Source organism: Mercenaria mercenaria, chromosome 2, assembly GCF_021730395.1.
Source record: "Mercenaria mercenaria strain notata chromosome 2, MADL_Memer_1, whole genome shotgun sequence".
Taxonomy (NCBI): Eukaryota; Metazoa; Mollusca; class Bivalvia; order Venerida; family Veneridae; genus Mercenaria; species Mercenaria mercenaria.
The window spans coordinates 109,911,144-109,936,430 of NC_069362.1; the positions used below are offsets into that span (position 1 = coordinate 109,911,144).

At 37.6% G+C, this 25,287-nt stretch overlaps 1 protein-coding gene across 8 annotated transcripts in view; it reads left to right on the forward strand.

The window, feature by feature from the left end:
* LOC123562448 (sushi, von Willebrand factor type A, EGF and pentraxin domain-containing protein 1-like) overlaps nucleotides 1–25,287 on the forward strand; it is a 447,821-nt gene that overhangs the window by 203,968 nt on the left and 218,566 nt on the right. Inside the window, exons 35-39 of one of the 8 annotated variants that reach the window (XM_053537526.1) lie at nucleotides 229–711; nucleotides 1,632–1,868; nucleotides 14,969–15,096; nucleotides 21,104–21,300; nucleotides 22,052–22,188. The exons of the other annotated variants lie outside the window; for them this stretch is intronic. Coding sequence (XP_053393501.1) covers nucleotides 229–711; nucleotides 1,632–1,868; nucleotides 14,969–15,096; nucleotides 21,104–21,300; nucleotides 22,052–22,188 — 1,182 coding nt within the window. The remainder of the gene's footprint in view (nucleotides 1–228; nucleotides 712–1,631; nucleotides 1,869–14,968; nucleotides 15,097–21,103; nucleotides 21,301–22,051; nucleotides 22,189–25,287) is intronic. 8 annotated transcript variants of the gene reach the window in all.

The window sequence follows — 25,287 nt, forward strand, 5'->3', positions numbered from 1 at the left end:
GTTGTGTTTTCTTTAAAACAGTCAAATTTGCTATTTGTATATTGGACAAGCTGACAACTATAATTCAGTAAGGATTGGTGTAAAGACATTTATATGACACTTTTTTAAAGCATTTCAAAAATACTTTTTCTCCATCGTGTAACCAAAAACAACTTCAGTTTTTATAAAAGCTAGCATTCATTCATCATTCACTAGGACCACATATTTCATTGTTCTTGTACTTTGCAGATGAATGTGCCCTGTACCCTGATGCCTGTCCGTACGGGGGTAGATGTATCGACCAGATAGATGATTACACATGTTCCTGTAGTAGTGGCTTCTCTGGTCCTTTCTGTGAAAACACGCCAAACTTCTGTAATAATCACGATTGCAATGGTAATAACGTGTGTTATAACAGCTTAGACAGAATGGAAGGTGTTTGTGTGTGCGACACAGAACTGTTTGTACCTCGGTACCGATGTGCAATGAACTTTGTTCAAAACGAGAATGCTGTTGACCAACAGGCAAATACGGTCACTTCTTCGGTATTCTTGACCACTATTGATGAATGTAAAGACCGCTGTCAGAATAATCCTGATTGTATCATAGCTACATTCTCTGGTCTTCAAGATAATACTGGTAGATATATCTGTGCACAGTACAACAGCAGTTATACATCAGAAACAGACAGTGCATCTGTTGCAATTTATAAAGATTGTAACAACAGACCAGGTAAGTAGCTTGATATGATTTAAATTCATTTATCGAAAAACTGTTATACATGTTTTTTAATACCAGATATTTACTTCTGACATTTCATTTATTTTTATGAGGTTGCACTGTGGAAACTTTGAAATGAAGTATTTTAAACTTTGTTTCTTTCAACATCTGTTCAAAACACTCATTCATTAGTACATCTGGAGCGACAAAGTGAGATAGTTTTGAAATTAAATTGAGTTTTGAAATCTTCAACATTTTTTAGACATGTATATTTGATGTAACTTTAGTAACACAAGTACAAAACATCGCCAGTGTTTTTCCCACTATAGAGTTACCTCTGGTAAAAGGAGGCAGTCGCTAAGTAAAAAGAAAGAGTTTATTTTTCCCAGTTCTGAACAACTTCCAAAATTATTTATAATTTTTAGGCTTTTAATATCTTTGCTTCTTTGTAAAGAGCACTCAGTTGAACAGTTACTAAATTGTCACCAAACATTGTAAATTTTGTCAAAAAATAAAATGCTATATATGGTTTCAGTTTTTCCCAAATATGAAAATTTTCAGAGATGACTCAAAGATTTTTGTGCCTTTAATATCAGTGTGTTCTGTTAAGCCTCTGTCTATTATCAGTGTTTTCTGCATTGACTTTGTCTACCCTTTGATATCAGTCTTGCCTATAATACCAGTAAAGCCTTTAAATATCAGCGTGTTATGTTAAACCTTTTTCTAGCCGTTAACATCACTCAGACTAACCTTTGAGATCAAACATTTCTGTTTAGCCTCTCTCTAGCCTTGACTACCGATATCTTCTGTTTAGCCTCTCTCTTGCCTTGACTATCGATATCTTCTGTTTAGGTCCTCTCCTACTCCTATTATCAGTGTTTTCTCTTCAGGTTTTAATATCAGTGTTTATTCATGTTAGCACTTATTTACAGCTGAAGCATATGCATGTGACCAAGAGAAAATGCCATGTGATAATGTGGACTGTAACAATGGGACATGTTTGAATATCAATAACAACCTTGACAGATTCTGTGACTGTGCTGAAGGTTTTACTGGTTTCCGTTGTCAACACAGTAGGGATGACTGTGTCGGGAACCAGTGTGAGAATGAAGCTGAATGCATTGATGGACATCTTGCATACACATGTAGCTGCAAACTGGGCTTTGATGGTACGCAGTTTTCAGAGTATTCTCTATTAGCAAAGGCACTTTTTAGCTCACCTGTCACGTAGTGACAGGGTGAGCTTTTGTGATCACCCGTCGTCCGTCCGTCCGTTCACAATTTCTTGTGAACAAGATAGAGACCACATTTTGCAAGAAATTTTGATCAGACTTGTACAAAACTTGTATTGGCATAATATCTCAGTTCCTTTCGAAAACTGGCCAGATCCCATCATGGGTTCTAGACAATTTCTTGTCTGCACAATAGTGGTTTCATTTATGATTTTATTTTAACCAAACTTGCACACAACTTGTATCACTATAAGATCTCGGTTCCTTTCTTGAACTGGCCAGATCCCATTATGGGTTCCAGAGATATGGCCCCTGAAGGGCCAAAATTAGCTATTTTGATCTTGTCTGCACAATAGCAGCTTCATTTATGACTTGATCTTTACCAAACTTGCACACAAATTGTATCACCGTAAGATCTTGATTCCTGTCTTGAACTGGCCAGATTCGTTTATGGGTTCCAGAGTTATGGCCCCTCGAAGGGCCAGAATGAGCTATTTTGACCTTTTCTGCACAATAGCAGCTTCATTTATGATTTAAATCTAACCAAACTTGCACACAACTTGTATCACCATAAGATCTTGGTTTCTTTTTTGAACTGGCCAGATTCCATTATGGGTTCCAGAGTTATGGCCCCTGTAAGGGCCAGAATTAGCTATTTCGACCTTGTCTGCACAATAGCAGATTCATTTATGATTTGAATTTTACCAGACTTGCACAAAACTTGAGTCACCATAAGGTCTTGGTTTCTTTCTTGATCCGGCCAGATCCCATTATGGGTTTCAGAGTTATGGTCCCTGAAAGGACCAAAATTAGCTATTTTGACCTTGTCTGCACAATAGCAGCTTCATTTATGATTTGATTATAACCAAACTTGCACACAACTTGTATCACCATAAGATCTTGGTTTCTTTTTTGAACTGGCCAGATTCCATTATGGGTTCCAGAGTTATGGCCCCTGTAAGGGCCAGAATTAGCTATTTCGACCTTGTCTGCACAATAGCAGATTCATTTATGATTTGAATTTTACCAGACTTGCACAAAACTTGAGTCACCATAAGGTCTTGGTTTCTTTCTTGATCCGGCCAGATCCCATTATGGGTTTCAGAGTTATGGTCCCTGAAAGGACCAAAATTAGCTATTTTGACCTTGTCTGCACAATAGCAGCTTCATTTATGATTTGATTATAACCAAACTTGCACACAACTTGTATCACCATAAGATCTTGAAGCCTTTTTATTCGCCCGAAGGGACATATTGTGTTATCGCCTTGGTGTCCGTCTGTCTGTATGTCTGTTGGTTAGCAATTTCCCTTCCGCTCTGTAACTCTTGAACCCCTTGAAGGATTTCAAAGAAACCTGACACAGATGTTCACCTCATCGAAATTACGTGCAGAGCGCATATTTCAGATGGCTCACTTCAAGGTCAAGGTCACACGTAGGGGTCAAAGGTCATATGACTTTGTTTTGTGTGTATATTGCTCTGCATTTGCGTCGATTGCAGTGCTCTTGTTTTTATTTGGCAGATCCTTCTTTTGTTGACTTACAATAATTTTTTTCAGTTACTTCCCTTTTATGTTACTATAAATAGCTTATTTAGTAACTTTTTATTATTGGCCGTAGGGAAAAACCGAAACCACTTCTCTGTGGAACAACATGGATGGTACCTCCAATTTTATGTGTATTTTGACATATCTGTACTTTGTAAGAATTTTTTTTTCTTTTCGGTTAAATTTTCCCTTTGTTGTTCCTGTCCTTTGGACTTCATCGGTCAAAATTTTGCTCCTATCCTCCTCTGATGTAATCCTTCGGGCATGAAACTACTGGCCTGATTTGAAAATATTTTTATTTGAAGTAACTTTAAGAAAATTTCAACTATATTTTCTCATAATTCTTTTGATTGATCTTGATTATGATTTTTTGACCTTCTTGCCCTTAAGTGCAGTGATAACAGGTGAGCGATATAGGGCCATTTTGTCCCTCTTGTTTAAAAAGACCCGTTCTTGTACCCCTATACAACGAAGTGGTGACCTTAGTTGTGCATGGTGCATGCTACGTTATTTCAGAGTAAAATACTGTACAGTAAAGGCACCTTGCTTTTTAGCTCACCAGTCACATAGTGATCACCCTTCGTCAGTCCGTCCGTGCCTCAACAATTTCTTGTCTGCACGATAGAGGTTTCATTTATGATTTTATTTTAACCAAACTTGCACACAACTTGCATCACTATAAGATCTCGGTTCCTTTCTTGAACTGGCCAGATCCCTTTATGGGTTCCAGAGTTATGGCCCCTGAAAGGGCCAAAATTAGCTATTCTGACCTTGTCTGCACAATAGCAGCTTTATTTATGATTTGATTTTTACCAAACTTGCACACAACTTGTATCACCATAATTTCTCGGTCCCTTTCTTGAACTGGTCAGATCCCATCATGGGTTCCAGAGTTATGGCCCCTGAAAGGGCCAAAATTAGCTATTCTGACCTTGTCTGCACAATAGCAGCTTCATCTATGATTTGATTTTAACCAAACTTGCACACAACTTGTATCACCCCAAGATCTTGGTTCCTTTCTTGAACTGGACAGATTCCGTCATGGGTTCTAGAGTTATGGCCCCTTAAAGGTCCAAAATTTGCTATTTTGTCTTTTGCAGCCATATAGAGGCTTCATTTATGGTTTGATTTGATAAAAACTTCGAAAATATCTTCAACAACAATATATCTTGGATTCCTTGACGAATCTGTCAGTAGGTTCAAGAGTTATTTTATATCTGATTACCTCCCCTGATTGTAATCAAAATGGATTTATATCAGTTAGTACTTATAGGAATTATTTGAAATTTCATTATTGTCATTAGTTGGACTGAGACTATCAGAGTAAATAAAAAAAAATATGTCAAATTACCTCCCTTTATTTCAAATTAAAATGGGTATATCTTCGTAACTAATGAAGATATTGATTTGAAATTTCATTTATGTCAACAGATGGACTTAGTTAATCAGAGAAGACACATATTGACTGAATTTATGACAAATAACCTCCCTTTACTTTTTATCTAAATGAATACACCTTAGCAGCTTCTAATGATATTGGTTTGAAACGTTATTTATATCTTCCATGGTAAGAAAAAGTCATATTAGATAACTCTTGATTGAACATTTATCAACATGAATACTTCACTAATATATTGTTGTATAGGCTTGTACTCTGTATCTTCTACATGCATATACCAATGCATGCTTACCTCCCCTGATTTTAATAAAAAAGGATTTATCTTGGTAAATATTTATAGTACTCATTTGAAATTTCATTATTGTCTTTAGTTTGACTGAGGCAATCAGGGTAGATAGCTATGGACAGATTTTATGTCAAATTACCTCCCTTTGTTTCAAATTAAAATGGGTGTATCTCAGTAACCAATGAAGATACTGATTTGAAATGTCATTTGTGCCATCAGATGGACAATCAGGGTAGATAAATTTTGACTGAATTTATGATAAATTACCTCCCTTTATTTTATGTAAATAAATATATATCAGCAGCATCTAATGAGATCGGTTTTAAATGTTATTTCAGTCTTCCAGGGTAAGGAATAGTCATGTTAGTACAAAAATGTCAGAAACTTAGTCAGAATGTTACCAACAATTCAGTCTTGGGCGACTTTGATTTTGGGTCATCTGGAATAAAAAACTAGGTCACCAGGTCAAATCAAAGGAAAAGCTTGTTAACACTCCAGAGGTCACAATTATGGCCCAATCTTTTTGAAACTTGGTCAGAATGTTACCCTCAATAAAATCATGGAAGAGTTTGGTATTTGGTTATATGGGGTCAAAAAGTAGGTCACCAGGTCCAATCAAAGGAAAAGCTTCTTAACACTGTAGAGGCCACATTTATGACTGCCGTCGTTTATATGACTGAAAAATTGTTGAAAAAGACGTTAAACCCGAACACACACATTTATGACTGTATCTTCATGAATCTTGGTCAGAATGTTAATCTTGATGGTCTTAAGGTCCAGTTAGAATCTGGGTCATGTAGAAGTAAAAAGTTTAATACTGGGTCATCTGGGATCAAAAACTAGGCCACCAGGTCAGATCAAAAGAAAAGCTAGTTAAAACTGTAGAGGCCATATTTATGAAACTTGGTCAGATTGTTAATCTTGATGATCTATAGGTCAAGTTTAATCGGAGTCAGGTGAGGTCAAAAACTAGGTTACTAGGTCAAATCAAAGGAAAAACTTGTTAACACTCTAGAGGCCACATTTATATAACTTTATCTTCATGAAACTTAGTCAGAATGTTAATCTTGATGATCTTTAGGTCAAGTTCGAACCTGGGTCATGTGGGGTCAAAAACTAGGTCACCGGGTCAAATCAAATGAAAAGCTAGTTAACACTTTAGAGATAACATTTATGACCGTATCTTAATGAAACTTGGTCAGAATGTTAATCTTGATGATCTTTAGGTCAATAAATCAGGTGAGCGATACAGGCCCTTCATGGCCCTCTTGTTTTTGTAAACTAGCCAGATCCCATCATGGGTTCTAGTTTTATTATTATTATTATTATACCAGATTTATGTAGCGCCCTTTTCATGATAAACACGTTCAGAGGCATATACTGCAGCCACACAGGGCGCGAAATCATCCTCTACTAGTACAGACACAGAGCGATCTGACCAGAGGGGCAGAGTGAGATAAAGCCCCTAGAACAGACAGAGAGAACTTTTCAGATACAGACGTGTCCCGCTAACTAAGCCTAGCTCTTTTCGAATAAACAGTCTGGTTCTTTAACGTGCCCGGTGTATAGCACCGATATACGTGAAGCCATCTTTCCTGGGAAGAACCGGTATAGGCCTCTAGTTAGGTGGGAGACACTCAAGAGCATCTCAGAAATTTCCAGTGCCTGGACCGGGATTCAAACCCCGGACCTCTGGATTGACCGTCAAGCCTGTTACCACTAGACCACCGGCCAACCTGTTACTACTATTTTTGGCTTGTGAACATGATAGAGACCACATTTTGCAATCAACTTTGATCAAATTTGCACACAACTTATATTGGTATAATGTCTCAATTCGTTTCGAAAACAAGCCAGATCCCATCATTGGTTCCAGAGTTATGGCCCCTTACGGCATGAATTTTTATCTGGGTCATGTAGGGTCTTAAACTAGGTCACCAGGTCAAATCAAAGAATAAGCTTGTTTACACTCAAGAGGCCATGTTTTTTGGTCGAATCTTAATGAAAATTGGTCAGAATATTTGTCTCCATGAAATCACTAGGTAAAACATGTTAACACTGTTATAGTTTGTTACTCAGGTGAGCGACTAAGGGCCATCTTGGCCCACTTGTTTCAGATGTTCAAGTTGGCCCATATAAGAGCCCATATAAGAGCTAAAAGTGGAAAAATCTGTGAACAAATTTTCTTCATGAATCAACTGAAGGATATATTCAACTTTGTCTGTAATATTATAATAAGATCCTTCCAAAAGTTTATTCAAAGTTTTACTTAGTATACATTATCAACATAAAATTGAATTGCATATTTTTTGACTTTCATGTTTGACTATTGTGACCAGTCATTGTCCGACGTCCGTCGTGCGTCGTCGGTCGTCCGGCGTCCGTCGTGCGTCAACATTTGCCTTTATGAACACTCTAGAGGCCACATTTGTGACCCAATCTTTATGAAACTTGGTCAGAATGTTAGTCTTGATGATCTCTAGGTTAAGTTTGAAACTGGGTTACGTGGAATGAATGAAAAACTAGGTCAGTAGGTCAGATCAACGGAAAAGCTTGTGAACACTCTAGAGACCACGTTTGTGACCTAATCTTTATGAAACTTGGTCAGAACGTTTGTCTTGATGATTTCTAGTTAAAATTTGAATCAGGGTCCTGTGGGGTCAAAAACTAGGTCACCTGGTCAAATCAAAGGAAAAGCTTTTGAACACTTTCGAGGCCACATTTGTGACTCAGTCTTTATGAAACTGGATCAGAATGTTTGTCTTAATCATTTCTAGGTCAAGTTTGAATCTGTGTCATGTGGGGTCAAAAACTAGGTCACTAGGCCAGACCAAATGAAAATTTTTTCAACACTCTAGAGACCACAATTTAAGTTTGGAACTCATGAGAATTATTCGGAATGTTTGTTTTGATAATCTATAGGTCAAGTTCGAATCTGGGTCATATGGGGTCAAAAACTAGGTCACTGGTCAAATCAAAGGAAAAGCTTGTGAACACTCTAGAGGCCACAGTTGTAACCAAATCTTTATAAAAATTGGTCAGAATGTTTGTCTTGATGATCTTCAGGTCAAGTTCAACTCCTGGTCATGTGGGGTCATAAACTAGGTCAGTAGGCCAGACCAACTCTGGTGAGCGATGTATAGGGTCATCATGGCCCTCTTGTTTCTTGAGTTATGGCCCTTAATCAGTGTTTCCACTGGCCCTAATTTTTTTTCCGCCACAAAATATCGAAGTCAACAACACATAGGGGGAGGGGAAGTCCAGTGGGTGTATTCTCCAACACACTCTGCATGTTGCAACAAATTGTCATTTTTACAGTTTTTTTCAATATTTGATTGTAAAACTCTTATTGGGGGGTAGGGAGGAGGGGTTAGGGGGCACTCCCCTTGGAAATTTTTGAAATACAGGCATGAAATGGTGGCCTCTGGTGCATTTTTACGTCCAAAAGTTTGAGACATAATGGAGAGGTTAGTACCCTTTTGATGAGGGGAGGTGATGGGGGGGGGGGGGGGGGGGAAGGGGGGTGGGGTGAGGGGGTGTCAGGGGACTTTCTCCATGGGACATTTTGAAATACAGGCATGAAATGGTGGCCTCTGGTGCATTTTTAGGTCCAAAATGTTGAGGTAAAGGAGGGGTAATTACCCTCTATGAGTGGGGGTCAGGGGGTTTTCTCCCTGGAAAAATGATAAAATACAGGTATGGAATGGTGGCCTCTGGTGTGTTTCTTGGTCTAAATTTTGAGAAAATATTATTCCTTTGCCAAAATAGTAGGGTACTTCTCAGCAAAAATCAAAAAATACATTTGCATATGTAGGTCTTCTCTGCATGACCAAAATTAATCGGAAATTGGGGTCGCGAAAATGTGTGACAAATGAAAAAAAGACAACCAAGACTACCAAGGCATTGTTTTTGAAATTTATAACGTATTTTCTATGACTAGAGTTAATTTTTACCATTGATTTCTGCTTGTTTATCGCAGTTTTTCATTAGAATTTGCCAAAATCAATCTACGATTATTGGAAATTATCGCGGATGTCAGTCGTTCATTCTGAAGTTTTGCTACAAAATATAACTTTGAAATGGCTACTTTGATACTACTTTCGTGATTCCACTCGTTAGAACATTGCCGCGAAATTTATAACTGATGGCGTTTTTCATTTAACACCTGTCATTGCCTTTTACGTCAGTCTGTGAAACATGATTTCCATTTCTTTGACGATATCAGTAATTACTTCAATCAACGATGACATGTAGAGGCGGAGCTAAATAGTTTTGCTGATAAAATACGTCACGCGTTCTACATTCAGAGCTGTTATTGGTTTATCGCATGTTTAAATTAAATAAGAGATCGAGAGACACATGGCAGCGTTGTCGAATCGCTAATCCCTCGGTTGGTGACACGCTGTGTATTGTGTATTATGAACGGAAGCGGCCGCGGGTATTATTGATTTTTAGGCTAGATAGAGTTTTAGACAAAGAAATACACATTTAAAAAAATAAACATTTACGGCAAAATATTTTTCCGCCACTTTTTTTTTTTTTTTTTTGCCATTGGCGTATTTGGGGAATTGCAACAGAAACCCTGCCTTTTTAGCTTACCTGTCGCTAGGTGACAGGGTGAGCTTTTTTGATCACCCTTCGTCCATCGTCCGTCCTTCGATCATCCATCCGTTCACAATGTCCTTGCGAACACGATAGAGACCACATTTTATGTTTGTTTTTTATCAAACTTGCACACAACTTGTATGGGCATAATATCTTGGTTCCCTTTAAAAACTGGCCAGATCCCATTATGGGTTCCAGAGTTATGTCCCCCTAAAAGGGCCAAAATTTACCATTTTTGGGTTGAGAAAATGAAAGTGACCACATTTTGCAATCAGCTTTAATAAAACTTGCACACAACCTGTACTGGCATAATGTCTCCCTTGGTTCCTTTCAAAAACTGACCAGATCCCTTCATGGGTTGCAGAGTTATGGCCCCTGAAAGAGCCAACATTTGCTATTTTTGGCTTGTGAACACGATAGAGACAACATTTTGCAATCAGCTATAACCAAAGTTGCACAAGACTTGTATTGGCATAGTATCTCGGTTCTTTTCCAAAACTGGCCAGATCCCGTCCCATTAACTCTAGAACCCATAATGGAATCTAGCCGGTTTTCGTAATCAACTGAGATCTTATTGTGACTTAAGTTGTATGTAAGTATGATCAAAATCGAACATAAAATGTCACTTCTAACGTGTTCACAAGGTAAAAATTACCAAATATTGGCCCTTTCAGGTATCAATCAGGGGCCTTAACTCCAGAACCTATGATTGGATCTGACAGATTCATCATGGAATCCAAGATTTATTGTTGTTGAAATTAGTTTGCAAATTTCTATCAAATCAAACCATAACTGAAATCTCTAATGCAAAAGGCAAAACCTAGTTCCCATATCAAAGAATAAGCTTGTTTACATCATAGGGAGCACATTGTTTTATTCTATCTTCATAAACTTTGGTCAGAATGTTTGTTGTCATGAAATCTTGGACAATTTTCAAATCTGGGTCATGTTTGGTCAAAAACTAGGTCACTAGGTCAAATCATAGGAAAAGCTTGTAAACACTCTAGAGGCTACTCTTTTCTTCAATCTTAGCGAAGCTGTGTCAGAATGTTTGTTTCATAAAAGTTGGACAAGTTCATGGGTGTTGTGGGGGAAAAATAGGTAACAAGGTCAAATCAAAGAAAACACTTGTTTACACTCAAGATGCCAGGTTCTTTTGTCCAATCTTAATGAAAATTGGTCAGAATATTTGTCTCCATGAAATCACATGGTAAAACTTGTTAATCTCCCGCCAAAAATGGTGGGCGGGTGGGAGCGTGTGGGGGCTGGGTGGGGGTGGGGTTATAAGAATGATCTCCTTGCATCCCTCCGTCCGTCCGTAACACTTTTGTGTCCGCTCCATACCGCCTAAACCCCTTGAAGGATATTCATGAAACTTGAGTCAAATGTTCACCTCATCAAGACGATGTGTAAAACCCATGAGTCAGCCTTGTCGGCTCAAGGTCAAGGTCACAACTCAAGGTCAAATGTTTCAGCCTTCCATTTTGTGTCCACTCTATATCTCACTTGGGTCAAATGATCACATTATCAAGGCGATATGCAGAACTTATGAATCAGCCAAGGTCAAGGTCACAACTCAAGGTCAAAGTTTCGAGCCTTCTATTTTGTGTCCGCTATATATCTCCTAAACCCTTTGAAGGATTCATAAGAAACTTGGGTCAAATGATCATCTCATCAAGGTGATGTGCAGAACTCATAAGTCAGTCATGCTGGCTCAAGGTCAAGGTCACAACTTAAGGTCAAAGGTTTTAGCCTTCTATTTCGTGTCCACTCTATATCTCCTAAACCCTTTGAAGGAATTTTATAAAACTTGGGTCAAATAATCACCTCATCAAGACGATGTGCAGAACGTATGAGTCAGCCATGCTGGCTCAAAGTCAAGGTCACAACTTAGGGTCAAATGTTTGAGCCTTCCATTTTGTGTTTACTCTGTATCTCGTAAACCCCTTTAAGGATTTTCATCAAACTTGGGTCAAATGATCACCTCATCAAGAAGTCACGAGTCATCCATGTCAACTCAAGGTCAAGATCACAACTCAAGGTCAAAGGTTTGAGCTCTGTATCTCATTAAGCCCTTGAAGGATTTTCATGAAACTTGGGTCAAATGATCACCTCATCAAGACATTGTGCAGAATTCATGAGTCAGCCATGTCAGTTCAAGGTCAAGGTCACAGCTAAAGGTCAATAGCAGCTTTATTTATGATTTGATTTTTACCAAACTGGTACACAACTTGTATCACCATAAGATCTTGGTTCTTTTCTTGAACTGGCCAGATTCCATTATGGGTTTCAGAGTTATGGCCCCTGAAAGGGCCAGAATTAGCTATTTTGACCTTGTCTGCACAATAGCAGCTTCATTTATGATTTTATTTTAACCAAACTTGCACACAGCTAGTATCACCACAAGATCTTGGTTCCTTTCTTGAACTGGCGAGATTCCTTTATGGGTTCTAGAGTTATGGCCCCTGAAAGGACCAAAATTAGCTATTTTGACATTGTCTGCACAATAGCAGCTTCATTTATGATTTGAATTTAATCAAACTTGCATAAAACTTGTGTCACCATAAGATCTCAGTTCCTTTCCTGAACCGGCTAGATCCCGTAATGGGTTCCAGAGTTATGGCCCCTGAAAGGGCCAAAATTAGCTATTTTGACCTTGTCTGCACAATAGCAGCTTCATTTATGATTTGATTTTAACCAAACTTGCACACAACTTGTATCACCACAAGGTCTTGGTTTCTTTCTTGAACTGGCCAAATTCCATCATGGGTTCCAGAGTTATGGCCCCTTAAAGGTCCAAAATTGGCTATTTTTGGCTTTTGAAGCCATATAGAGACTTCATTTAAGGTTTTATTTGATACAAACTTCCAAAATATCTTCAACAACAATAAATCTTAGATTCCATGACAGATCAGATCCAATCGTAGGTTCCAGAGTTATTTTATATCTGATTACCTCCCCTGATTTTAATCAAAATGGATTTATATCAGTAAGTACTTATAGGACTTATTTGAAATTTCATAATTGTCATTAGTTGGACTGAGACAATCAGGGTAGATAACTATGGACTGATTTTATGTCAAATTACCTCCCTTTATTTATCCCCCCACCAAAGGTGAAGGGGATATTAGAAATGCTCTCCGTCCGTGCGTCCGTCCGTCCGTCTGTCCGTCCGTCCGTCCGTGCGTCCGCAACGATCTTTGTCCGGACCATAACTCCAAAAGTACTTGAGGGATTTTCTTCAAACTTCATACACTGATAGAACACATTGGGAGGAAGTGCAGTGTGCAAGAACAATAACTCTACCTTGCCTATTTTTTGAGTTATTCCCCTTTATCTTATTTTCTTAAAAAATTTTGTCCGGAGCATAACTCCAAAAGTACTGGAGGGATTTTCTTCAAACTTCATACACTGATAGAACACATTGGGAGGAAGTGCAGTGTGCAAGAAAAATAACTCTACCTTGCCTATTTTTTGAGTTATTCCCCTTTATCATATTTTCTTAAAACATTTTGTCCGGAGCATAACCCCAAAAGTACTGGAGGGATTTTCTTCAAACTTCATACACTGATAGAACACATTGGGAGGAAGTGCAGTGTACAAGAACAATAACTCTACCTTGCCTATTTTTTGAGTTATTCCCCTTTATCATATTTTCTTAAAAAAATTTGTCCGGAGCATATCTTCTTCATGCATGGAGGGATTTTGATATATCTTGGCACAAATGTTTACCACCACGAGGCGGAGTGTCATACGCAGGAACCAGGTCCCTAGGTCTAAGGTCAAGGTCACACTTAGAGGTCAAAGGATACAAGAATAAAAACCTTGTCCGGAGCATTTCTTCTTCATGCATTGAGGGATTTTGATATAACTTGGCACAAATGTTCACCACCACGAGACGGAGTGTCATGCGCAAGATCCAGGTCACTAGGCCTAAGGTCAAGGTCACACTTAGAGGCCAAAGGTCAGATACAAGAATGACTTTGTCCGAAGCATTTCTTCTTCATGCATAGAGGGATTTTGATGTAACTTGGCACAATTATACACCATCATGAGACGAAGTGTCATGCGCAGTTCCCTTCTTTAGAATTACTTCCCTTTGTTGTTACTTTAAATAGCTTTTATTGTAACTTTTTCATTACTAGTCGTAGGGAAAAATCGAGACCACTTTTCTGTAGTACAACAAACATGCTAAATCCAATTTTGAGGTGTATTTTGACCAGTCTCTTCCTGATAAAGATTTTTGTGTGGACTTGCAATTTTTTTTTTTTTTTTTTTTTTTTTTTTTTTTTTTAAAAGATTAACTTCCCTTAGTTGTTACTATAAATAACTTATATTGTAACATTTTTATAATTGACCCTAGGGAAAAAACAAGACCACTTTTCTGTGGTACAGCATAGATGTTACTCTCCAGTTTTAGGTGTATTTTATTAATTTTATTATATATAAGGTATCTCTACCTAGTAAGGAGTTTTTTTGTGGACTTTAAAAAACAAAAGACTTACAATGATTACTAAACAACCACAAAATTAACATTCCATTTGCAAATACAGCTGCCCGGTGGGGGGATTAGCCATGTCTGACATGGCTCTTGTTTCAAATTAAAATGGGTATAGCTCCGTAACTAATGGAGATACTGATCTGAAATTTCATTTATGTCAACAGATTTATTTGGCAGAGCCTTCTTTTGTTCACTTACAATATTGTTTTTAATTACTTCCCTTTTACGTTACTATAAATAGCTTATTTTTAGGAACTTTTTTATTATTGGCCGTAGGGAAAAACCAAGACCACTTTTCTGTGGTACAACATGGATGGTACCTCCAATTTTTAGGTGCATTTTGACATATCTGTACCTTGTAAGAATTGTTTTTTCTTTTTGGTGTAATTTCTTCCCATTGTTGTTCCTGTCCTTTGGACTTAAATATTTTTAATGAGGACCTTCTTGTCCTCAAGTGCAATGATAACAGGTGAGCGATATAGGGCCATCATGGCCCTCTTGTTAAATTTGTTGTACCATATTCGAAATTTCTATGAATATTTTTGGTAAAATTTTGCAATTTGGTAAGTCAGAACTTGTTTGATATTTAAGCCAAAGATACAATATTTTGATACTGGTTGCTGCTCAAGATTACAATATCAGATTAAAACAGTTATAAAAAAGAAAATGTAAATTGTTATTTCATGTATAATGTTTACAGGCAACAGATGTGAAAATGATATCAACGATTGTCCAGGATCCTGTAATATTACCAATGGTAAATGTGAAGATGGAGTCAATGGATACAAATGTATATGTAATGATGGATATGTTGGCGATACTTGCAGTGTAAGTTTATGCTTTATAAGAAGTTTTAAAAACTTCTTACAGGTCTCTTTTGACGAGAGAACGAAAGACTGTGACAGTTACCAGTAAATTACAACATGTTTGTTTTTCTTGTAGGGAGGGTTGGGCAGGAGAGAGATGAAGATACTATCCCGTGCATGATAGGATATTGGTCAAAGGTCACCAAAACTCTGGATATTTACAGAAAACATTCTTGAAGTGGTTTCTTCATTGTGTTGCAACTAATTGTACAATGATAACTGTTTTAGCTCGGCTATTCAAAGAATAGTAGAGTTATTGGATTCACCCGTGCGTCAGCTTCGGCATCCTAATTTGATTAAGTTTTTGTATGTAAACTTGTATTTTAGTAACCACCGGTTTGAGTAGATTGAAGCTTCATACACTTATTCACTGTGATAAACTGACTAACGTTATCATTGCACAGGTTCGATTACTCTATTTTGCTTTTTAGCTCACCTGTCACGTAGTGACGGTGAGCTTTTGTGATCGCCCTTTGTCCGTTGTCCGTCCGTTCACAATTGCCCTGTGAACACGATAGAGACCACATTGTGTATTTGATTTTAATTAAACCTGCACACAGCTTGTATGGGCATGATATCTTGATTCTTCTCAAACACTGGCCAAATCCCATCATTGGTTCCAGAGTTATGGCCCCTTAAAGGGCCAGAATTTGCCATTTTTTGGCTTGTGAACACGATAGAGACCACATTTTGTGATTAGCTTTAATAGAACTTGCATACAAGTTGTATTGGCATAATATCTCGGTTCCTTTCGAAAACTGGCTAGATCCCGTCATGGGTTGCAGAGTTATGGCCCCTTAAAGGGTCAAAATTTGCTAATTTTGGCTTGTGACAACGATAGAGACCACATTTTGCAATCAAATTTAATCAAACTTGCACACAACTTGTAATATCTCGCTTCCGTTCAAAAACTGACCAGTTGCCGTCATGGGTTGAAGAGTTATGGCCCATTAAAGGGCCAAAATTTGCTATTTTTGCCTTGTGAACTTATCAAACTTGCACACAACTTGTTTTGGCATTATATCTTGGTTTCTTTCAAAAACCGGCCAGATCCTGTCATGAGTTGCAGAGTTATGGCCCATTAAAGGGCCAAAATTTGCTATTTTGGCTTTTGCAGTCATATAGATAATTCATTTATGGTTTGTTTTGATACAAACTGCAATAAATCTTGGATTCCATGACAAATCTGTAAAATCTAATCATAAGTTTCGGAGTTACGGCCCCTGATTTACCCCTGAAAGAGCCAAAATCTGTTCATTTTTACCTTGTGAACACAATAGAAGTGACATTTTATATTTGATTTTAACCACACCTACACACAACTTAAGTCACAATAAGATCCGGGTTCCTTTCGAAAACAGTCTAGATTCCATCATGGTTTCTAGAGTTGCTGCCCCTGGAAGAGCCAAAATTTCTATATTGGCCCTTTCAGCCATATAGAGGTTTTATTCATGCTGTGATTTGATACAAACTTGCACAGAATGATTATCTTGATGATCTCTAGGCCTGGATCGAAACGTGGTCATGTCTGGTCTAAAACTAGGTCATCAGGTCAGATCAAAGGAAAAGCTTGTTAACAACCTAGAGGCCACATTTATGAACCTGTCTTCTTGGTCAGAATGTTTATCTTGATGATTACTAGGATAAGTTTGAAACTTGGTCATATGGGGTCAGAAACTAGGTCATCGGGTCAAATCAACTCTTGTTCATTTGATATGCATGAAACTTGGTCAGAATGTTTGTCTGCATGAAATATCGCAAAATCTTTATCTGGGTCATGTGGGGTCAAAAACTAGGTCACCAGGTCAAATAAAAGAATAAGCTTGTTTACACCCTAAGGGGCACATTTTTGATTCTATCTTTATAAAATTTGGTCAGAATGTTTGTTATCATAAAGTCTTGGATGATTTCAAATCTGGGTCATGTGGGGTCGAAAACTAGGTCACTAGGTCAGATTATAAGAAAAGCTTGTAAACACTCTAGAGGCCATTTTTTATGCCCCCGAAGGTGGGCATATTAAAATTGCATTGTCCCTCCATCCATGCGTGTGTGCATGCGTCCGTGAGTCCGTGCATCCAGTAAATTCTTGTCCGGGCTGTAACTCTTCCATCATTAAAGGGATTTTGAAATAACTTGGCATAAATGTTCACCATAATGAAACGACGTGTCATGTGCAAGACGCAGACCTCTGACTCCAAGGTCAAGGTCACACTTAAGAGGTCAAAGGTTAACATGGACTGCTTCGTGTGCGGTCCATAATTCTGCCATTCATGAAGGGATTTTGAAACAACTTTGCATAAATGTTTACCATAATGAGATGACGTGTCTTGTGCAAGACCCAGACCCCTAGCTCCAAGGTCAAGGTCACACCTGTGAGTCAAATGTTTACAAGGTATGTTTCATGTCTGGTCCACAACTCTGCCATTCATTAAGGGATTTTGAAATTACATGGCATAAATGTTCCTCATAATGAGACGACGTGTCATGAGCAAGACCCAGACCCCTAGCTCCAAGGTCAAGGTCACACTTAGAGGTCAAACGTTAACAGGGTCTGTTTCTTGTCCTGTCCATAATTCTGCCACTGATGAAGGGATTTTGAAATTACTTGGCATAAATGTTCCCTATAATCATTTGAGGTGTCATGCGCAAAAGCCAGACCCCTAGCTTAAAGGTCAAGGTCACACTTATATGTCAAAGGTGTTTCTTGTCTGGTCCATAACTCTGCCATTTATCAAGAGATTAGGAAATAATTTGACACGAATGTTGACCATATTAAGAAGATGTGTCATACTTATCACTGAGGCCACTTAGGTTAAGGTCACAAAATGATATGTGATTTTTTTGCGCATACAACTGTGGCATTCTTGGGCCTGCTTCGGTTGCAATTGTCACCAATAGTGACAGCTCTTGTTTGCTCTAATCTTCCAGAAACTTTGTCAGAATGTTTGTTTTCATGAAATTTTGGACAAGTTAATGTGGGGTAAAAAACTAGGTAACTTGGTCAAATCAAAGAAAATGTTTCTTTACACTCAAGAGGCTATGTCTTTTGGTCCGATTTTAATGAAAATTTGACAAAATATTTGTTTCCATGAAATCACTAGGTAAAACATGTTTACACTGTTATGGCGTGTTCCACAGGTGAGCGAACTAGGGCCATCTTGGCCCTCTTGTTTACAAAATTATGCCCCATTTTCAATTTAAAAGTTTTTGGTTAAGGATTTGTATATATGCTGGTATCTGAGCACCCACATATGGGAATGAACTGAAACTTCACACACTTGTTCGTCATGATCTGACATGCACTGTGTAAGTTCTATAACTCTGCTTTAGATTTTTACAAAAGTATGCGCCTTTTTCGACTTAGAAGTTTTTGGTTAAGTTTTTGTATGTTAGCTCAGCACGTACTAATGGGAATGGATTAAAACTTCACGCGCTTGTTCACTATAAAGTTACGATTTAACATGCAGTGGACATGTTTCTTAACTCTACTGTGGAATTTTGCAAAATGATACCCCTTTTTAGCTCCACTATTCGGAGAATAGGGGCCCTATTCTACTCCTGATCAAAGTGATCAAAGACATTAAGTATAAGATGCAAACATTGTTTGAGTCATCAAAAATAGGTGTTAGAATTAGGAGAATTTTTCAAAGGGATGTGAATTTTGAAAATTTCCTTAAGAACATTGCAATTCCAGTAAAGGTTTAGAATTATTCTAATATACAGTAACTGGTATTGTTGTTTTATGGAGCACTTTAATGAGAAACTACATATTTGTTACCTAGGACGTTATATGTTCAAAGTCATTTAAAGCCAAGTCAAAAGTAAATGTATTATATCCAAATAGAGCATGGTTAAGATACGTTTGAAAGGATGACATACTAAATATTCGGGTTTTTTTGTGTTGTTGTTTTTTTTTACGTGTTTTCTCTGTTGCAGTGTCTGCATAATGCCTTATTCTACATCCCTCAGTACTGTGCTTATATTATAACAATCCTCTAAAGAAAAAAGGCTTAAAAATGATACCATTCATTTAGTGAACATCAAACACCTTTGCTGATTGAAAATAAGTTTATTGCAGACACAGATAAAAGATTCTTGGTGAGAGAAAGGCATGAAATTGTGGATTATACGCAATTATTACACTTTACCTGAGGTATCCCAAACATTTATGTAGCAGTGATTACATTTTCTCCAAGGTATCACTGCTATTTTTGTAGCAATGAGTACATTTCCCCAAGGTATCAATGCCATTTATGTAGCAATGATTACATTTTTCCTGAGGTATCACTGACATTTATGTAGCAAGACTTATATTTTCCCTAAGGCATTACTGCCATTTACATTTTCCTTGAGGTATCACTGTCATTTGTGTAGCAATGATTACTTTTTCTCTGAAGTAACACTGCCATTTGTGTAGCAGTGAGTACATTTTCCTTTAGGTATCACTGTCATTTATGTAGCAATGATTACATTTTCCGTGGGATATCACTGTCATATATATAGCCTTGAGATGTCACTGTCATTTAAATAGCAATGATTACATTTTCCTTGAGGTATCACTGTCATCTATATAGCAGTGATTACATATTCCTTGAGGTATCACTGTCATTTATGTAGCAATGATTATATTTTCATTGAGGTATCACTGTCATTTATATAGCAATGATTACATTTTCCATGATGTATCACTGCCATTCATGTAGCAATGATTACATTTTCCTTTAGGTGTCACTGTCATTTATGTAGCAATGAGTACACTTTCCTTGAGGTATCACTGCCATTTATGTAGCAATTATTACATTTTCCCTGAGGTATCTCTGCCATTTATGTGGCAATGAGTACAATTTCTTTGAGGCATCAGTGAGGCATCACTGTCATTTATGTAGCAATGAGTACATTTTCTTTGATTTATCTCTGCCATCTATTTAGCGATAACTACATTTTCCCGGAGGTATCACTGTCATTCATGTAGTACATTTTGTAATGAGTTAATTTCCCCTGATTTATCCCTGCCATTTTTATGCCCCCGGCATCTACTGATTCGGGAGGCATATAGTGATTGTCCTGTCCGTCAGTCCGTTTGTTTCATTCGTCCATACGAGGTTAACCAAATGGGACCGTTTCGTCTAGCATCAATACCCCTTACTAGAATGACTTGATACTAATGCAGATGTAACCTGTGACCATTCCTCATCTTCAGACATCACCTGACCTCAGTTTGACCTTGACCTTGACCTCATCTTGGACTTAGGTTGCTTTATATGGGCCATCTCTTGGTTAACCAAATGGGACCATTTCGTCTAGCATCAATACCGCTTACAAGAATGAATTGATACTAATACAGATGTAACATGTGACCATACCTCATCTTCAAACATCACCTGACCTCAGTTTGACCTTGACCTTGACCTCGTTTTGGACTTAGGTTGCTTTGTATCGACAAGGATGCCACCGGGGGCATCTAGCGTTTATTGAATGCAGCTCCTTGTTTTAGAATTATTTACATTTTCCCTGAGATATCCCTGTCATTAATGTAGCAATGAGTACATTTTCCCTGATTTATCCCTGCCATTTATTTAGTAATAATTACATTTCCCTGAGGTGTCACTGTATTACGTTGTTCTATCCAGTTCATCGGTTCAGAATCGATTTCTCAGTTTTCATGACAAGTGATAACCTTTGATAAAATGCTTTGCTGATTGTTCTCTGAAATTTTTTCCCAGAAAATAGAAATTGATTGCTGATGCCTGTCCATTTCATTTTTGTTGTGTGCATCTCTTTGCGGTAGGAAGAAGTCTTTTGGTTTATATATATATGTGTTTCCTAGCAAAATTGCGCATAAAATATAAATAAGATTTGTATAGTGTCTGTCTTTGAGAACATTTTCACATTTTCTCCCGTGACATGCCCCTGTGGCTATCTTTGAAATTTTGTCACTTTGAAATGAGATATACATTCGGTATTTGCAGGTGGAGATAAATGAATGCTCAAGCTACCCATGTGAACATGGTGGAACATGTACAGATGAAGTTAATGGATTTACTTGTGAATGTCTAGATGGCTGGGAAGGAGACAGATGTGAAATTCAGATAAATAACTGTGCTGGCCGCGCACCTTGTCTTAATGGAGGAGAATGTTTCAGTCTTCCACATTCAGCACGGTGCAGGTAATGTTTGATGTATGGTTGACTCATTGCTGGGAATTGTTGTCTGCTGACAAATCTTGTCTTTTCAAACGGGAACTTTAGCCAGTCAGTACTTTTCTACACATTAAAAGATTGCAGTGCTCTGCAATTTTAGCTCTTCCAACAGGGCAGCCAACCTGCATAGTTTCTAAGTACCAAACAAATGGCAAAAATAAATTGATTCAGGTAATAATTTTTATGATTTTTTATATAACTTGATAAATTTTGATACGTTGGAAAGTGTTGAAAACAGAAAAAACTCTTGCTTCCTCAGAACAAGTGTCTGTCACACAGTCTCAGTATTTTCTTCAAGTGCAGCCTGTTTGCATGTTAGGCCAGCATTTTATTATTTTCCTGTTTAAGGGAGGTTTTTCATGAGCAGTTGACCAAAGAGATACAATTTCTTTTATTTTTTTGTAAATCATAGAAAACAAAAGCTTGCAAGCTTACATTGCATACACACTCACAAATGAACAATTCTGAACTGGTTTATATCTCATCTCAGTATATTGCTGTTTTCTTTATGTGTAGCTTGTATGCATAATGCCATTTTCAAAGTCATCATGGATATGTATTATTTGTGTTTTTGTATGTATCTATTTTTGAATAAAAATTGACTTGTGGGACATTTTTATTAATAAACTAAAACATTGCTCCATTTATAAATTAAATGCTTTACAAAATTATTTCAGACTTATACCTATGTCTTATCATGCAGATATTATCGTTTTAGATGTGAGGGTGGTGCTACTGGAGAGAATTGCGAAAATGCTACATTAGTGTGTGATACACTCTCTAACCTTAATGTGTGTATTAACGAGGGAGTTTGTGTCGATGGAGAGGGAACTGCCACATGCTCTTGTCCTGTTGGTCAGTACATTTTGTTATTGGTGCATAAGCATATACTGAAATGCTGTCTGCTTTGAGTGTGAGTGAAAATAATTTTTCTTTCTCATGATATTTATTGCAACATTTGGTGTTCACAAGGATGACTGTGTATATAGAAGATAATTTTATCTTAAAAGGGAATACTTTATCACATGTGTAAAGATCTATTGTCAATTAGGTTAACTGCATATCTTTTATCTTTGAAACTCTTTAAAAAGGGTTGTGCCTTAGACTTGTTCAGAACTGAATAAGCTAACTTATATACTGGTGTTATTGTTTATACTTTTGAACAATGCAGTAGGTGTGTATATAACTGCATAAGAACTATCACTCCAGAAATAAAGTATAGTGCAGTTATACTTGGTGTTACTGCCACTGGCCATGCTTACAAATGGATACTTACGTGGCTATAAAGTCAATAGATATCAGTTACCTTTTTCATTCAGTTGTTCCTTGATGGCTCTTCCTTCATGTAGACAGCTAAAAGGACAATAGAGAGGACAAAGAGATAGCCATCTAAGAAAAAGAGATAGCCATCTATGAACAAGAGATAGCCATCTAAGAACAAGTGGTAGCCATCTAAGAACAAGAGATAGCCATCTAAGAACATGAGATAGCCATCTCTGAACAAGAGATAGCCAAGAGATAGCCATCTAAGAACAAGAGATAGCCATCTATGAACAAGAGATAGCCATCTAAGAACAAGAGATAGCCATCTATGAACAAGAGATATCCATCTAAGAACAAGAGATAGCCATCTAAGAACAAGAGATAGCCATCTAAGAACATCTGTCTGTCCATAATTTATTTTTTGTAACGAAATTTCAGTGAAGTTGCAAAAAGCTGCTTAATAATGTAGAACTATATCTTCATGGTTTCACTTCTGTTTGATCCATGTAATATGCAACCATATCTTCATGGTTTCACTTCTGTTCGATCCATGTAATATGCAAAACATTTTTTTATGATAAGCAGCTATATTTATTTCAAGATCCAGATACAATACACCATGTTAAAGGTCCAATAATAGTAGAAGGGTCTTTTGAAATTGTGTTGCCCCCATCTCCCCTAAAACTTTGAACTAGATCACTAGGTCAAAGGTCAAGTTCACAATTTGAGGTCAATGATCAAATGGTGTAATTTGTGTATATGATACAAATCATCTCAACACAGCAGCATCAGTTGGTCACCTCATTAAGATGACAAACAGAAGAAATAACCCAGGTCACTTGGTCAGATATTAAAAACCTAAACTGCCTTATTTAAAATAACTACCTGTGCATGGTCAAGATCATGAAATGATGAAAGTAATGCATGATCTAGATCAAAGATCAAGGTCTTGGATGGTATGGTCAAAACACAGCATTTTGTGTCAAAAGTTACTAAAAGGATTCATATAAATCAAGTGTACAACCCTTGTCAAACATAGAGGTCAAAGGTCGTAGTCACAACATCTCACCTTACTTTAATGTAATCAACCTAAGTAATGGCTTACCATGTTGTGTCAATTATGTATGAAACATCAAGTCGACTAGTATACAGCAAGGGGCCTCCGTGGCCGAGTGGTTAGAGTCGTTGACTTCAAACCACTTCAACCCTCATCGATGTGGGTTCGAAACCTCATTTGGGGCGTAGAATTCTTCACGTGAGGAAGCCATATAGCTGGCTTACGGAAGGTCGGTGGTTCTACCCAGGTGCCCGCTCGTGATGAAATTGTGCACGGAGGGGCACCTGGGGTCTTCCTCCACCATTAAAGCTGGAAAGTCGCCATATGACCTAAAATTGTGTCGGTGCGACGTTAAACCCAACAAAATAAATAAATAAATAAATAAAGTATACAGCAACTGATTGTCAGATTGTGAAATAAAACTGCTGCAAAGAAGACTCAATTTCGCTTACAATATATTCAATATTAACATTCTTTTCAATGTATGATACGCAACGCTGGTTCATGCAGGAAGGAATGATGAACAAACAGGGTGGAAACTTGGAAGACGCTACAGTTTCTCTTGATATAGGATCAACTCTCACAGCAGAATACTGCAAAAACAGTTGCTTAAAAAACAGAATATGCCATGCTATTTCATTTATTGATGACCCTGCCAGTCCATTTAAGTTTTGTAGATATTACACAGTTGAAGAAGAAACCTTGTCTGATTCTGAAAATTCAATACATTTCAGAAGATTTTGTCCAACTGGTATGTATCAAATGGTTAAATTCTTCAGCTGGTTGCAAATTGCAGCTTTGTTTTGTATACTGTACAATCAATAGATTTTGTTTGGCCTAAAAGCTTTATACAAATTTTATTGCATAGTCAGATTTTATTGGAGGGATCAACCCTACTCTGTGGCCGAGTAGTTATGTGTACTGACTGCAAAATACTTAGTCCCTCACTGATGTAGGTTCAAGCTTCACATATTTGGTAGAATTCTTCATAAGAGGAAGCCATCAAACTGCCTTAGGGAAGTTCGAAAAATCTTACCCTGGTAACCCAGTCCCTGATGCGATAATGCTCAGAGGGGCACCTGAGGACTTCCTCTAACACAAAATGCTCACAAAAGTCAGGATATAAAGTCACCATATGTTCTATAATTTTGTTGGTGTGATGTTAAACCCTCCCTTTCCCCAACAGGCCCCTCTACCCCAATCCCTTCTTCTAAAGAAATGGATTGATTCAGTTGTGATATCCACAGAAAACAGTCCCACTTTGATATACATTATTTCACAGTATTCTGGTCATCAGCTGGTCAGTCGTCTCTTAGAGATGTCATTGACTGAATAGAATCACCTGACAGCAACCTTTTTGGTTATGAAATCCACCGAAGGACTACAGAATGTTTCAAGTAAGGAAGCCAACTTCCTGGCCTTTGGAAGAGTAACAGGTGTCTGCATCTGCCTGAAATAATGCTGTGAAAGGAACTTTGGGTACTTTATATAAAATTTATGAAAAGAACCACTGGAAGCATAGAATGCAGCTAGACGAAATAATTTATAGCAGAACATATCATCTAGCGGTGGCTTGAGTACACTGCATTAACTCCCATGATCCCAAAGGACCAGAAAGTACAATAATACTGTGG